General features: G+C 36.7%; 1 protein-coding gene across 1 annotated transcript; it reads right to left on the reverse strand.

The window, feature by feature from the left end:
- Positions 1–206: 206 nt before the first annotated feature.
- On the reverse strand, positions 207–7,337 carry TLX3 (T cell leukemia homeobox 3). The gene is made up of 3 exons (XM_077473532.1): positions 6,580–7,337; positions 3,931–4,174; positions 207–771 (listed from the first exon to the last, which is right to left on the reverse strand). The coding sequence occupies exons 1-3, from the start codon at positions 6,986–6,988 to the stop codon at positions 561–563; spliced, it is 864 nt and encodes a 287-aa protein (XP_077329658.1). The 5' UTR covers positions 6,989–7,337; the 3' UTR covers positions 207–560.
- Positions 7,338–17,899: the final 10,562 nt, after the last annotated feature.

The following is a 17,899-nucleotide window of genomic DNA, read 5'->3' on the forward strand; positions in this document are numbered from 1 at the left end:
ACATGGCATATTGTTTGCGTGTTTGTTTTTTGACATTTAAATAATTTGTAAATAAATAGCTTAAAAATGTTTTGTATCAAATGTACATCAATATTGTTTAGTGAAGGAATTATGGTTTCTGAAAGCCATTTGAAATATAATGTGTGTGTGTATATATATATATATATATATATATATATATATATATATATATATATATATATATATATATATATATATATATATATATATGTGCCTCTTTATGCTGTGTTTGTGAATTTTTTCTGCATATAGAGATATAGTTAATTGGGCATAATAAAAATGAAATGATGTAGACAGTTGAAATGGATGTAAAGTAAGCGATCCCTATGTTGGCCATCCAGAAGACTGTCCTGGTCCTTTGCTGCCTTCCATTGGCAGTCCTCCCAGCACTGGTAGAAGACTCCAGCCTTGCCAAGCGGTGAGCCCAATCCCTGCCCGGACCGAGGCCAGTGCAGACCCTTCAATCCGTCGGAGACACGGCATTATGTAATAATCTAGTTTATCATAAACGTTTGTAATGAACGTTTTTGTTGTTGCCCTCACACCAGGGTGGTGCCAGGAGGGATCTTACTGGCCTCTTCCTCCCAGGGCTGCAGATTCTGAAGTGCAAATAAAGAAGAGTTGTGCAAACACAGCGGGTCCGGCTGGATGGAGTCGCTGAGCGATTTTTGGAACGCATCGTGCTGCAGCTGCAGCATCAGTCTGTTCGCCTGTTGTCTCTCCGCTTCCCTCTCCTCGGCTGTCTGTCTCCTGCAAGGAAACAAATTCAATTTCAGATCAGCAAGAAAAAAAAATCAGGACGGGATTGGCAGGCCAAACATCCTCTAGAAATGGTCACAACAATATTTCCAACTAGGCTTCTACATCATCAGCACCACCACAATGGAAAGCTCTGTCTTTGATGGTTTAGTAGATGAGAAATAAATGGAGCTCCTGTGTATGTGGACTGATCGGTGACCGACAATCATAGGCCTGTCTACATCCATCCTGGATTCATTCATATTTACACCCCGATCTATTCAGAATAATGCAACGATTCCTTCCCGTCTGAGCTGCATTACATTGAAAATACACACAAACCCCACTAATTCAGTAGGAAAAAAAGAATGAATGATTATAAACCTTCCTTTACCCATATATGTATGTATATATATATATATATATATATATATATATATATATATATATATATATATATATATATATATATGTGTGTGTGTGTGTATTTTATATATATATATATATATATATATATATATATATATACACATACATATGTATATATATATATATATATATATATATATATATATATCTCTTATGTTTCCCGGCACATATATTTTCCCCCGAAGCATCCAATATATATATATATATATATATATATATATATATATATATATATATATATATATATATATATATATATATATATATATACATAATTTTTGCTAAAATTAAGCTGATAGTATATATATATGTATATATATATATATATATATATATATATATCTCGCTTATATTTCCCGGCACATGTATTTTCCCCCGAAGCATCCAATATATATATATATATATATATATATATATATATATATATATATATATATATATATATATATATATATATATAAATACTATCAGCTTAATTTTAGCAAATAATACACATAGATGTGTAAAGAAATAAATGTTTAAACACATCCAAGAAAGGTATTTTAAAAATATAAATAAAACAATAAAAAGTAAAATTGCTCATAGTCAATCGTATAAAAATGAATATTTGATCGAATACAGATTAATTATGGACAAAGGCGCATCTAAGGCTTCCCAATACCAAAACTTTGTATCTACAAATGCAACTATAAAATCATTATACCCACAACACAAACACTGACTAAAATATCTAGTGAATGCGAAATATGACAATACAAGAATGGTTCTGCTCTGTAAAAGGATCGATTCACCTTTATTTCAAGGATAAGGAGCTTTATTTTTATTCAAGTCATTTTTCAAATCTCATTGGATTCAGGTTAAAAAAAAAAAGGTCACGGTTTTGAAAATGCGGAACCTTATCCTGGTGTTGGCTTTATGAATTTAGCAAGTTTTTTTTATTTTATTTTTTTATAAATCCTTCCGAGAAATAATAATATTATTTTGTTATTAGTACTGCTTTCAGTTGTTAAATTAAATTATTTTTTATTAATAACAACAATAATAATAAATGATGATTATTATTATTATTATTATTAGTAGTAGTTTTAATAGTATCTCACTATTATAATAATCTACAATGAGTAGAAAATGGATCTGCCTTCCAGTGCTAGTCAGGTGGCAGTTAGACCTTGGCGCAGTTAAATGAAGTCAGACTTAATAAATGAAGCCAGGCAATCTGGAGCATGATGACTCCTTTCACTTCCAGAACCAACATGAAGCTTGAAGAAGCTGTGTCAAAGCACAAACCGTCTCTAATAAATCCCGATCGACTATCATTTTTTTTATTGCTCGCTTAAATGAAATACAAGTTCTAGTGAACATATCAGAGAAACCATTCAGCAACCTTATAGCAGTATGGCAGTACTGTGGAAGCAATAGAGATCATCCCATAATAGATATAGGTGCCAAGGATTCATTAACACTGGCAATGCCATGTGGAACTCAGGAAGCCATCAATTGTAACAGTTTATTACTTTGTTAATAGTTCTTGTGGGCTCAGGTTGTGTTCTCCACTACCTGGAGTGCCTTTGGAAAAACAATTCCATACATGTTATGGATTTGGAAAAAGGCCTTTGTAAAGATCCCATGTGCTAGCAAGGAAGAAAAGTCTAAACTACCCTAATAGGAGGCATTCTTTTACAGCAGAGGTAAAAACATGCTGGGGACAAATACATCCATCAGACAAAAATAAAATAAAACATGGAGCAGACTGGATGGACATCTTCTTTTTTGTTTGTTTACTGCTGTCATTTTTATGTTTCTATGCTATATATATATATATATATATATATATATATATATATACAGGCATACCCCACTTTTAAGTACACAATGGGGTTTATTTACTAAAGCTGGAAAGTGTAAAATCAGGCTCCCTTCTGCATAGAAACCAATGAGCTTCCAGGTTTTATTACCAAATCTTAATTGAACAAGCTGGGGTTAGAAGCTCATTGGTTTCTATGCAGAAGTGAGCCTGATTCTTCACTTTCCAGCTTTAGTAAATAAACCCCATTGCGTACTTATAAGTGGGGTATGCCTGTATTGTATTTTATATCATTTAATATGTCACGTTACTTTTTTTTGCTTTTTTTTTGCTTTTTTTTTGCACCTCCTGGTATATGTTGCCTTATCAAAGCTCTCCCCTGATATAAACATAGCAGAAAATATTGTGAAAGTGAGATAAATAAAATACTAGTGCTGGCCATACATGCTTCCATGTTATTATTCAATCAAAGTGCAGTTTTATGAAAGTGCAGGAATCAGAAACCGAATGGAATATCCATATCTTCCTTTTCCATCTATTTAGACTTTAGTTGGGATTTGGCGGAAAGTTATTCATCATATACATCAATGAGATCCACTTCCATAAGGAACGATCATATCTTCCAGCTATCGATCAAATTCCATTTCTTTATGTATGGAATATTGATCAATTTTGTTGTTGACTATCCGTCGATTATTGGGAGAGTTTAATCGGAAAATAAATGGATCATTTATGGAAGCATGTTTGGTACTTGATAGACTTTTTGGATCAAATTCCTTTTCCTCATTTGTGGATTATCGATGGATTTTGTTGTCCACCCATTGATTTTTGTGAGAGATTGATCAGAAAAGAAATGGATGATTTATAAAAGCATGTATGGCCACAGTTGGATGGGGTCTGGCTCATCAATGACCTCCCACCCACCCATGGGCACTCACCTCCATTTTGTCCTCCTGTTTTGGAACCATGTCTTGACTTGAGCGTCGGTCATTTTCAGGGATTTGGCGAGGGCGGCTCTCTCTGCAGAAGCGAGGTATTTCTGCCGATGGAATCGCTTCTCCAATTCGCAGATCTGGACTCTGGAGAAAGACGTTCGCGGTTTTTTACGCTTGGGAGGCGTCCGATTCTGATAAGGGTGTCCAATCCTGCGGGTCACTGTGAATGGGGTCAGGGCTGCAGCAGCTAACATAGGGGGACACAAAGTTTAGGAGAGGGTCACTTATATATATATATATATGGGAAGAAAGAACAGAAATCTAGGCACTTATGTATTAAACATGATGGAGATGAACAATACAGACAAATCCATGGGCAGACAAGGAGAGTGACAAACTATTATATTACACCCCACACCCTTTCCATTGATGCTATCACATGTCACCTGTTTGTATTGCCTTTTCGGGCTACTTGCACTTAAGTTCATTATGCCCCGAGGGGAAAAAACACAGGCCATCTGCTTAGTACATACAATTAGTACATGCTGTACACTGAATAGACACTTACAATGTTTCCATGTACTGTGTGTTCTAGTATTGTCTGGGGGAGTAAATATACAATGAGCAACACAAATGATTTCACCCAATGGAAAATAGGACTTTTCTCAAAATGATTCAAGATTACCAAGGGGGATTCACAGACAATTCATTTCTTTTTATTTCTAGGTGTTTGTCGAATATTGAAAGTTTGATCCTAACTTAAATGAATCCCAATGAAATGAAATCAGTGTGAATGAACGATGGAACCTTCCTGGAAATGACTCCAAATTAATAAGGAGATTCCCAGAGAAAATCATATTTTTATCTTTCTATGTATTTTGCAAGTATTAAGTTTATTCACACTAGGTAAACTAAATCAGTGCGAACATTGCAACTTTCCCCAAAATTGGTTTACACACACTGAATAAATATATAGATGTGATATATATAATATGGGTGTCATACAGCAACAAAACACTGATTATTTAATATTGCAAAGATGGAGTGAAATCATCTATCTATCTATCTATCTATCTATCTATCTATCTATCTATCTATCTATCTATCTATCTATCTATCTATCTTTCTCGCTCTATCTATCTAGTAAGCAGCCAGTTAAATTAGTGTGCCCCAAATGATCAATGGAACTTTTCCAAAGAATATTTATAATAAGTTATATATATATATCCATTGTAAACAGTAATATTAAACCATTCTGTCCATGAGAAAGGGACTTCCCACATTATTAAAAAAATACTTGGGACAGGATTTTATATATATATATATATATATATATATATATATATATATATATATATATATATAATATATATATATATATATACCACTTTTAAGTACACAATGGGGTTTATTTCCTAAAGCTGAAAAGTGAAAAATCAGGCTCATTTCTGAGCTTCCAGGTTTTATTACAAAAGCTTAATGGAACAAGCTGTGGTTAGAAGCTCATTGGTTTCTATGCAGAACTGAGCCTGTTTTTTTCACTTTTCAGCTTTAGTAAATAAACCCCATTGTGTACTTAAAAGTGGTCTATGCCTGTATATATATATATATATATATATATATATATATATATATATATATATATATATATATATATATATATATATATATGTGTGTTTATTGATTTATTTTCTGATTTATAAAGTAGTTAATGGTTACATGAAATCAACTTACCAATGAATAATGGAAAAACTATTATTAGTTTTAATGAAAAAAAGGGGGGGGGGGGGGGGCTGTACCTATGCATTACTATTTATGTATATATAAAGTAAGCAGTCAGTTAAATCACCGTGCCAACTAGCAAGGGAACAATTGACATTTTTTTAATAGAATATTTAAAATAAACTAAAAAAATGTAACTACAGTATAAGGTATTTACAGGACAATCACATCTGTGTTTATCCATCTATTTATCTGTCTATTTATTTTATGAAATAAATGTGCCAATAAGCAAGTGAACAATTGAATATTTCCAAATATTTTTTTAAGATTATCTAAAAGGAGACTATTCGCTGGAAAATCACATTATCTATCTATCTGCTATCAGTCTTTTTATTAATCTAACTATATCTGGTGTATATTATCTGGCTTTTAATCTATCTATGTATCTATCTAGTCTATAAAATCAGTGTGCCAATAAGCAAAGAAACAATTTTAAACTTCCAAAGATTATTTAACTTTATCTAAAGGTATTCACTGGAAAATCACATCTGTAATCTGACTATCTCTCTCTTTGTTTCCAACCTTTTTATCTATCAGTCTATCTGTTACCAGTATTTTTATGTATCTAATGACATCTACTGTATTATACCAGGCTATCTATCTATCTATCTATCTATCTATCTATCTATCTATCTATCTATCTATCTATCTATCTATCTATCTATCTATCTGTCTACTCTATTAAATTTGTGTGCCAATAAGCAATGGAACAATCTAATATTTCCAAAGATGATTTTAAATTATTTAAGGTAAATAATCTGATGTATCTCTATCTATCTATCTATCTATCTATCTATCTATCTATCTATCTATCTATCTATCTTCTGTCGATCATCAGTTCTATGAGATGAAGGGGTGAATGGTCCTTACCTGAGAATCTTTCTTTGACAAATCTTCTGCTGCTTTCCATCCATGGGAAGTTAAGGCTGCCAAGGCCGGGCACAGCTGGCATGGTTGGGATGGCACTGGAGATGGGAGGTGGGACGGCACCAGGGATAGGTCGATGAGCTGGCACTCTGATGACTCCAGCTGGAGCCAGACTTAGGTTTACACTGTAAGATCCCGAGTCGTCAAAGGCGGCCCCGATGCCAGGGAAGGAGGCTGGCAGGGACGAGTAGGGGGCACAGGAGCGGCTGATCGGACTGCTCAGGTAGCTGGCGGTGTCGGAAACTCGGGGAGCCACAGAGTTTTCCTGGTCCGAGTTGTTCAGGATCTGGTCAATCCCAAAGCTGATGGGTTCATGTTGGTGTTGGGTCTGTGTGTTTGTGGGCTGATCCATCCTGTGTCAATAGAAAAATTGGCTATTCCTTTACAACAATCCCCGTCCTCCTTTACACCGGCTCCATGTATGTCCTGCTGGATGGAGACTGAAACTTTGCCAAGCTTGGTCAAACCCGATAGGCTCTGTGTCATCCTTTTGAACCAAAGCTCGACTTTCAGCGTCGAATGTATTTCCTGCTACGGGGATTGGCGGAGACGAGCAAGCCTCTGCGCCACGATTGGCTCCCACCTCTCATCAGCTGGCAATTCATTGAAACGGTAGCTTAGGGACTGTTCGAAGGTGACATCATTTTAACAAACGAACAATAGGTCAAATTTATTAGCTGGGATAATAGGTGCTGGAGATTGCAATAGTATGTTTAAAATACAATACCACGCCGGATCAGTTAGCGAGACCGACAAATAAGTTGGAAGCATTTATGCAAAGAGGATCCAAATGAAACGATCGTGTTGTCTGCTGTATGATCTCACCACTGACAGCACACAAATGCAAAGTCAGCCTGCGATGACAATCATCTCACAACCGGCCTCCACTATTCCGATCCATTAAAAAATACCATTCAAATATCACAACCATCTGACTGTCAGCAAATATTCTGATCCATGAAATGTCATATTCGTAGCTAATACCATTAGAATCGTTTTAGATCTGTCCACAAGAGTCAATCTATGAAATATATTCATCTATGAACATATCAGTCAGCTCAGATTTGTCCCCAGATGTGAGGATTCATTAAGTGTCATTTTCATATTTTAAAAATAACACATCAGACTTATCTTAGATCTGTCCACAAGTATCCTGATCCATGAAATGTCACATTATTAATATTAGAATCATTTTAGATCTGTTCAAATGTATTCTGATCCATAAAATGTCATATTATTAATATAAGAATCATCTCAGATCTGTCCACAAGTATCCTGATCCATGAAATGTCACATTATTAATATTAGAATCATTTTAGATCTGTTCACAAGTATTCTGATCCATAAAAAGTGTCATAGTATTAATATTAGAATAATCTCAGATTTGTCCACATGTTTTCTGATCCATGAAATGTCATATTATTAATATTAGAATCATCTTAGATCTGTCCACAAGTATTCCAATCTAGGAAACATCATATTCATCTATGAACATATCACAGTCATCTCAGATTTGTTCCCAGATATCCTGATCCATGAAATTTCATTCTCATAATAAAAAAATCATCTCAGATCTGTCCACAAGTATATTCTGATCCATGAAACGTCATATTCACATGTAATAATATTAGAATCATCTTACATCTGTCTACAAGTATTCCAATCTATCAATAATCATATTTATCTACATACATGTCACCGTCATCCCAGATCTGTCCACAAATATTCCGATCCCTTAAATATCATTTTCATATTAAAAAAACACACATGTCAGACGAATCTCAGATCTGTTCACAAGTACGCGGATCCATCATATAATAATAACATCAACATCATCTCAGATCTGTCCACAACTATTCCAATCTATGAAAATTCATATTAATATAAAAGAAATATCAGAATCATCTCAGATGTGTCCAAAGTATTCTGATTCGTGAAATGCGATATTCATATAAAATCACACCCGATCTGTGGACAAGTTTTCCAATCTATGAAAATTCATATTAATATATAAACCTTTCAGAATCATCTCAGATCTGTCCACAAGCATTCCAATCTATGAAAATTCATATCGATATATATAAACATATTCAGAATTATCTCAGATCTGTCCACAACTATTGTAATCCATGAAATGTCCATATTTATATACAATCGTCTCAGATCTGTCCACATGTATTCCAATACATTCATGTCATATCCATAAGGAAACATGGTGTAGTAATTCGATTTAAATCTAGAATTAGGATTCTCTAGGCATTGCATTTTTTTAATGTAATATGTATATTACTGCTTTGTGCATGTGTTGACAAGATGAAATATTTGGATCTTCAGTATTTTTTAGGAGTTTTTTTATTATCAGGTATTTCTCTTTTCCTTATTTCTTGTAACAACGGATTTAAATAGGATGCATTTTATGTATTTAAATGGTAAAGTAGGTGTAATTTCTGTGGATAAATAGCTAAGTGTTTATGTGGATCAGATTTATTCTATAGCTCTGGTAACATAATGTGATTGGCATGTAATGCTGGGCTCATTATTATATAACAATACATTACTATAGGCAGTCCCAGTTGAATTGTACACCTTGGTATTTTATTATCAGGCTTTGAATTAAATGCAGAGCCTTTTTGTAAGGCATGTGCTTATGGCAGGAAACATGCAGGAATATTTCCACAGCCCTGATTTGTTCTGATTAAAATAAACATTCAAATAAATCAGTTTGCCATTCAGTTTTAGTTAATTAAAGGAGGATACTGGTTTCATTTAATAACCTGTAATAGTGTTGGATCGGTGCTTGATATTGTTGACTTTGTAACTGGCAAATGATTTACAAGATAGGAAGAGAACTTGTAGTCAAGGTTTTGTGAAGCCATAGCAATCGATACTTTTTATTTATCAAAGGTAACATTAGATTGATCAGAAATGATAGGCAATACATAGGTGTGGTCATGACATTATTTTTTATTCAATGTAATAGTTCTATTTCTGACCCTTTACAGTCACCCAATACCCCTATTTGCAGAGCCTTGGCAAGCTATAGCTGTCAGTGTGTAATGATCATTGTCCATTTAATAAACAGTGATCATGCCTGGGTGATCATTATCTTTTCTCCATATCTCACCACTGCTGGTGAAAAGTTTCATAAGAGGCTAATTTATCATGGTGATGGCCAGTGATATGCAGCAATGAAATCTCACCAGGATGTGAGGAGTCAAGGCTGGAGAGAAGAGCAGGGGAGGCTTTTTCCCTGGGAGGAAACCTAGGATCCTCAGAGGTCATAGGTTATTCCTCTCATATATGGGAATTAAGAATAAAATAAAAAAAAAGAAAGCGCCCATATTGTTATTACTATTGTTATAGAAAGCCCCTACAGCAATATTCTTATGATAAAGCTTCTGAGAGGCAAAATGTTTTTTTTTCCCACAATAAAAAAAATATTTTTATATTTTTAAATTACAAACACTTTTGTATGTATAGGTTCACACTTTTGTGCTGGCGTGTGTTGCATTAATGTGTGCTATGTTAGGTAGCTCAAATAAAATAGGCTTTGAATGCATCCCAATGTCCCAGAGAATGGACATGCTGCTTTTTTGACAGCACACCACACTGCAATGCATGCGTGTCCTCTGGGAAGGTACCTTAAAGCGCAATTCAGAATATATCCCTAAAGTATTACATCAGAATGATTGGCACTGCATCAAACCAACGTAAGTGATGTGCATTGCTTGGCATTTTGGTATTTTTTCGAAAATAAGAAAGTGTGAACTGCACCTAATCTCTGCGTCTGTTAGGGTGATAAATTAAAGGCAAATGAATGTTCTAATGCACATCGGTCTACATCTGTTTCCCCATAGTTTTGCCCATAGGGAAGCATTGTGGTCTGTTTTTCATCTGCCTCTTGACACCAATGTGAAGGGGGCTTAAAATAAAGTGAATTTGGTGCAGCAGTTGTAAGCTTGCGAAACTGAATGTTTGTCTGCATCTTTCTTAAACCATTAAGGGAGGAAGAAGCAAGAAGTGCAAAACGTGCTGCAAAGTGCCCCACTGGACGCTTTACAACTGGGGTAGGCAACCTGGGGCCCTCCAGCTGTTACAGAACTACAAGTCCCATCATGCCTCTGGGAGTAATTGTAACCTTGCCAGCCTTGCAATGCCTCATGGGAAATGTAGTTCCACAACAACTGGAGAGCCCCAGGTTGCCTACCCCTGCTTTACAACATGAGCAATCATGGCTAATCATCTGTAAAATCTAACTTCCTGTCTCTTTTCTCAGTGTTTTCTCAAAAAAAGGCCTCTATTGTGAAATTAGACTTGGTAATAAATGTAGGGGGATTTCTCCATATCTGTCACAGTGAAAAGGCACTTTTGGGGTTGAGTTACTAAAATTGTAGAGTGTAAAATGTGGTGCAGCGGTGCATGGTAGCCAATCAGCTTCCAGGTTTTATTGTCAAAGCTTAATTGAACAAGCTGAAGTTAGACGCTGATTGGCTACCATGCACAGCTAAACAAGTAATTGTACTCTCCAGTATTAGTAAATCGACCCCTTTGTGCCTACATTTCTACAACTTTCTGTGTACTTATCACTGCGCACAGTGAAGAAAGGGGATGAGATGTTCCCAGTCCCTACCTGCATTATCACAGTTTATTAAACACCTCACAAGGGACTTATCACTGTGATCAGCTGTGAAAGGTGTTGTAATGGTTTATCATAGACATTTCTCTGTTTATGTGCACCATGGGAAATGACAAGCTAGTCTTTTGTAGCTCTTCCTGTAGATGTGATTGTTTTGAGATCTGACAATTGTGTTGATATCTGACAACTGGGATGGCTAGTCCATCAAAGACAATACTTTAGTTTTTTCCATCATTGGATATGTTTTGAGTAGCTTTCTTTTCCTACTTAAAGTTTAGGAAAAGTTTAACTATAACTATTCTCATTAATATTCCCCCTTTTCCTCCTACCTATCCTGCCTAATCTGTATAAAAAAAAAGTGTGTGTTTATTTTTAATGTGTTCCAATCCAGTCACTTGATCCTGTAGTTGCAGGCAGCTCCCCTGTGTCAGCGGGCAGCTGGTGCAGGGGGGGAGGAAGGAGAGCTACATGGCTGGGTCATTGGAGCCTATGGGTGACATCATGGCTCCCAGAATTCACAGCAGTTGCTAAGTGCTTGCCAGACATAACTAGAACCTTCAGGGCCATGGTGCAAGAAACCATAAGGCCCCCCTGACCTGCAGCAGCAAAGGCAAATGCGAACGCAACCTTTGTGACCCTGGTAGTTCCGACACTGGTTTTTTTTTTTTTGGTTTTTGTTATGTCTTCACTATTTTATTTTATTTATTTTACAATTTAAAAAAAAATACATTTTTTTTGGGAGCCCGGTTGGGGGGCTTTAGTGAGATATCAGGGGTCTAGACAGAATGAACAAGAATAGCTCTGTACAGAGCTTACTGGTCTTTTACAAACACAAGCATAGTACAGGCATACCCCACTTTTAAGTACACAATGGGGTTTATTTACTAAAGCTGGAAAGCGCGAAATCAGGCTCACTTCTGCATAGAAACCAATGAGCTTCCAGGTTTATTATCAAAGCTTAATTGAACAAGCTGGGGTTAGAAGCTCATTGGTTTCTATGCAGAAGTGAGCCTGATTTTGCACTTTCCAGCTTTAGTAAATAAACCCCATTGTGTACTTAAAAGTGGGGTATGCCTGTAAACACAGTTTACTATGCCTCAGTTATAAATGAACAGGGTCAGTGATTGGTATGGATCACTGACTCCATTCAATAAGACAAGGAAGGGGCCAGTAAATGACACATTTACTGGCCCCTTGTCCACTCTCTATCCTGACACATCCCCTGCAGCAGCCAGCAGGAGAGGAGATGGGGGAATCCAGCAGTGCAGTGGGGGGTGGTTGGGGGCAGTGGAGTACACACGTTCCCAGGGCAGAAGGAGGTGGATAGGAGGGGCAGCAGGACAGCATGTAGAGGAACCAATCCTATCCATTTTTGAGGGTATCTGTTCCTCTATATGCTGCCCCTGCCACCCTCCCATCCTGGTGTAGAGAGGGCCACATGGGCCCCCTGGAGCATGGTCGCAATTGCAACCCCTGTGACCCCTGTACATACACCCCTGGTGCTTACCTTACACAGAGCTGCAGTATGACGTAACCAGACCAGAGTGGACTGCAAATAAATAAGTACACAGATCTTTTTTATAAAGGTTGGGCGGGATAGGTAGTATGGATTGATGGAGAGGGGGGGCATGTTTAAGAATTGTTAAAGTTAGGGTTTTATATACTTTCATGTTATATTTGCACCAGCCAAGATTAACCAGAAAGGATAGAAAGATGTTGTAAGATGGATTAGTAACCAAATATTCCCATACGATTAAATTTTCTCCTCCATGCTTGACAAAAGGTATTAAACACTTCTCCAGCATCCACTAGTTTACAGTAAGCTCATACAGTAGGCTCTTCTACTTGTTCTTTAAACCTAAAGCTTCATGAGACTTCTTCATCCATATTACTCTTTCCACCCAGCTCTAGTGACTTTCCGTGCTCTTTTGCCCACTCTAACCTTTTTTATTTTCTAGCTTTAGATATGGTCTTTTCTTTGAAACACTTCTACCAAACCCTGCATCCTGGAGTAGTGCTTTACTGTTGCAGATGATACTTGTATTTGGTATGTATTATGTAAAGTGTACCTAAACCCAAACAAAGCATAATATAATACAGCTTACCAGGTTTCTTGCTCTCACGTGGTGATCCTACCAGCAACACACTGTCCCTTGGTGACAAGGCTCACTATACTGTTTCTATGGAGGTGCATCGCTGGCACCTTAGGCTGCTTTCTTCTAATTTGGACTACAGAACAGTTCTTTTCCTACTTGTCTTCATGACATGGGTGGGTGGGGATTTAAACAGGTGTTTTTTATTTCTCAGAGATGAACTTTACAAATATAGAACGAGCCCTCTTCTTGGAAGACAGCAGAAGACACCTTGTGTACCTAAAACCAAGAGCAAAAATTGATAGTATTGCAGCTTACTTATTTTTGATCATTGTTGTTACCTCAGGACAGGGAATGTGTGAGGTTTACATAACACTATGTTAGGACTACATAACACCACCATCTTTTATCCATAACAGGGGAAGGTGTTTTGCAGTCCATTGAGCTAGTAGGGAACAATACTAATTCCAGAGATAGAGCCACGACTAAGGCTTGGTGGCCAAAAAGTGGTGGATATATTGCAGCTGCTTCATGTCTTTTCAATAAAGGATATTGCCATTTGATGTTTACCCGAGTTTCGAATGTCCTTCCAGTGGTTCACAGTACAGAGAGGTATCAGCAGCCTTTCAGTCTGAACACTGGCCTGAGCTGAGGATTGAAGGTAAGTAAGTGCACAACTGCACCTGTTTGCAGCGATGGAGCATACAGGAAACTATCAGTTTACAAGATTTGTGGCTGGATGAAATGTATTGTTAGAGTTTACATACACTTTATGTTCCATGGTTATGTGACTTCAGATCACAAAACAACAATAAGATGATATGTTTCATGCGAAAGCTGTTTCACTTTGTCAATTTTTGAAACCCAGAATTAATTAATTAATTAATATGGAATGCCAGTACCTTTCAACCCCCCCCCCCCCCCCCAAAAAAAAATACATTTTGCTTGTTTTCATTTACAATAATAAGATATTTTAGCTGTGCTAATACAATTACAATGGTTTTAGTGATGACCAATTATCATTTAAACATAATTACTCAAGTACTTATTACTTAAGTATGAGCTAAGAGAGTTGACCATTAGGAAACTGGAGAAATGGCTGCTAAAAATGGGGCTCTGCAGTCATCTCAAGTAGTAATGGCCATTAGCACCATGAGTTATGTCTTGGCTATATTTTTAAAATCAATTGATAAAAAGTAACAATGCCTTCACCAAAAAAAATAAATAAATCACATTTCTTAATGTTGAACATTAGTTTATAGAAACACAGTGCACTATAAATGTAATGTATGATGTATGTTTAATAAAGCACAATATATGAGTTTTACTTGTGTACGCAGAGAATAATAATAATGATAATAATAATATCTGTAAAGAAAATAGGAGTCAGTGCTACAACCTCCCTTTCAGGTTTATAGGTACCAATTGCTAATAACAATAAAGAGGAATTGGAGTAATTGATGCAACGTAATATTGCAGTCATTCCAATCAAATTATATATTACCCATGTTTCCTTCACGTGTCCGCTCACTGCTAAGGCTGCCTTTTCCAGGTGTAAATATGAGCCATACATCATAGTTGACAGAAGCAATAAGGAGAGTTCTTCTAGGGTTTCCTGTAGTTAATATGTTCTTATGCTTTCCAAAGTGCAGTGCGAAATACATGTTATGCATGTGAGCCTCATTTACAAAAAACTGGGGGAATAAAAAATGTTCATGCAATTGTATACAAATGTCGTATATTTGTGTTTTTTTTTCTAAAAAAAATAAATATCTGATGGCTGGAACTGGCAATTGTTCCTATAGTTTTAGGCCTCATGCACACAGGCAGAAATAACGCTACTTAAGGGTGCATTCACTGTGAATGCACCCAACTGAAATTATATATGAGATCCCCAGCAGAGATTCCCAGTGATTAGCTGCAGTAGACAGGCGTATTAAAAGCAATAGAAGGCTGCCTGCCAGCTCCCAATTTCAGCCACTGGCATGTAATTGCTCATGCAGAGTGATGGGCCCTGGGTGTAGAGTGGCTGTGATTAGCTGCGGGAGCTGGCATTCTCCTATTGCTTTCAATAGGGCTGCCTCCCGCAGTTAATCGATGGGAAGCCCCGCTGGGCTTCTCGCATGTAGTCAGTGATGAGTGCATTTGTAGATATGAATTCACCTCGAAGAGGAAGTAAACCCTGATGGGTTTTACTTCCTTTCTTTTACCCTGCAAAGTAAAAGCATAATGTGCTAGTATACATCACGTTCTAGCACAATATGTGACACTTACCTGCAAACGAAGCCTGCTCCATCCCCACTGCAGGGCACATCCATGTTTGCCCCTCTTTCTTCTGGGGACGTGAACTCCGGCTCTGTGACTGGCCGGAGCAGCGTGATGTCACTCCCATGCATGTGCGCAGGAGCTGCCGGTCATGGCACTCCCTCGTGAAGAAATGGTACGGGGGCCATTTCTTCACAGCGCATGCACCGATGACATCATCAGTGCAGTATACAGTAAATATCTCCTAAATGCCGCACGTTTAGGAGATATTTACAGTACCTATAGTTAAGCCTTATTCTTGGCTTACCTATAGGCACAACTTGCAAAGGGAGGTTTACAACCTCTTTAAAGTGGTTGTAAACCCACATGAAAAAAAAAAAGACCTGCAAGACAAAGGCATAATGAGCTAGTATGAATACTTATGTGCCATTGCTTCAGTGCGCATGTGCCAATGACGTTGGCACATGCAGATACAGAGGATATATCCTAAACCGTTCAGGTTAAGGAGATATCCGAGGTAGCTACAGGTAAGCTTTATTATAGGCTTACCTGTAGCAAAAAGTGGATTGTAAGGGTTTACAACCAATTTAAAGGCCTCTTGCATGGAAAAAAAAACATTTACTGAAACTGAACCATGCTGGTAGAGGCTGGCAGAAAGATCCGGAGTGAAAAATGCAAGTTATGTTCTAAGAAGACCTTGCATATACATATGTAAAATTCTCCTTCATCTTCTCCCAGACGCAGTGTTTCAATTTATGTGTATATGCACGTAGGTACTTTTGTATACACCCATATAAGTAATTTGCTCCACTCAAACATTAGGGTATGTGCATGCGGCTGTAAGAAAATGCAATTAAAAGCATTTTATGTATATGGATCCAAAGGAAGGTGTATTGTTTTCAATGGGGACATGCACGCAGGTGCATAATCATGTGCTGCGATCAGATCCACAACCAAAAATTGAAAAATCTGCATTTGAGGACATACATTTTATGTGCATATGCACATGAAAACATGTATGCATAGATATAAAAGTGCATTCTGGGATTGAAAATAGAGCAGGAGGCTATAGAATTAGAATTTTATGCATTTAAATTCATATGCGCCTTTACATGTTTGAAAGCATCTAAACACAAACACTTTACTGATCCTTTACATAGGCACAAGAAATATCATGCCTATATGATCAGGAACATTTTACGACCATATGCATGTTTTCAATTTTATTTTACGACTCTCAATGCATTGCTGCATTATGGGTCTTTATGCAGCTGTGTGCATTGTCCAATGCACTTAGGCTTTATTTACACCTATGCATTTTTTGTGTTTTTTGCATTTTGCAGATTTGTACTACAGTCCATTTAACATGGTTTCCCATGGAACATTTTCTGTAGTGCAAATCTGCAAAATGCAAAAAGCACTAAAAATGCATAGATGTGAATCCAGCCTTACAATGCACTTGTTTTGAAAAAAAAAAAAAAGCTGCAAACCTGCGATCAGAAAGGAGATAACTGGCATAATGTATGCACATACACTAATTATAAAGCACATACATGAATATTCATATTCAGTAAAATGCTTGCATTTAGATAAAAATGCATACCCCCCCCCCCCCACAGTATTTAAATGCATACAATTCTAGTTCTATATTCTGCTCTGTTTTTAACTCCAGAATGCACCTTTTATATCTATGGATTTGCATAGACATGTGTTTACACACTTAGGCCTAGTTCACACCTAAGCAGGTTGCAGTTTGCATATTCTAGGTGCATTTGGACTCAAAAACCAGAAAAAAGTCCTTGGCCCTTTCCATAAAATGCATAGATGTGAACATGACCCATAAGAAACCATGTTAAATGGATCGTAGTGTGTTTCTGCAAAACTGAAAACGAGCTAAAAAATGCATAGGTGTGAACCAGGCCTAACCCTAGCTTTAGACCTAGGCATTTTTTTGTGTGTTTTCAGTTTTGCAGAAACACACTACAGTCTACAGTCCATTTAACATGGTTTCCTATGGGTCACGTTCACATCTATGCATCTTATGGAAAGTGCCAGGGACTTTTTTTCAGTTTTTTGGGTCCATAGACTTCAATGGATCAAAAATGTGTATTGAAAAACGTAAAATGCACCCGGAATGTGCAAACTGCAACCTGCATAGGTGTGAACCAAGCCTAAGTGTACATTCTCAAATGCATTCGGATGTATAAAAAAAAATGATTTGAATAGCATTTTCTTTTTTTTTTTTTGCGGCTCCATGCACACTGGGTTA

Source organism: Lithobates pipiens, unplaced genomic scaffold, assembly GCF_037356315.1.
Source record: "Lithobates pipiens isolate NorthernLeopardFrog02 unplaced genomic scaffold, aLitPip1_a1.2 Scaffold_8, whole genome shotgun sequence".
Classification (NCBI taxonomy): Eukaryota; Metazoa; Chordata; class Amphibia; order Anura; family Ranidae; genus Lithobates; species Lithobates pipiens.

Coding starts and splice junctions, on each gene's coding strand:
- TLX3 (XM_077473532.1), bottom strand. CDS start 6,988: ATGGATCAGCCCACAAACACACAGACCCAACACCAACATGAACCCATC. Junction 4,175..6,579: donor TGTCAAAGAAAGATTCTCAG/GTAAGGACCATT, acceptor CCCCTATGTTAG/CTGCTGCAGCCCTGACCCCA. Junction 772..3,930: donor AACAGGAGGACAAAATGGAG/GTGAGTGCCCAT, acceptor GTTTCCTTGCAG/GAGACAGACAGCCGAGGAGA.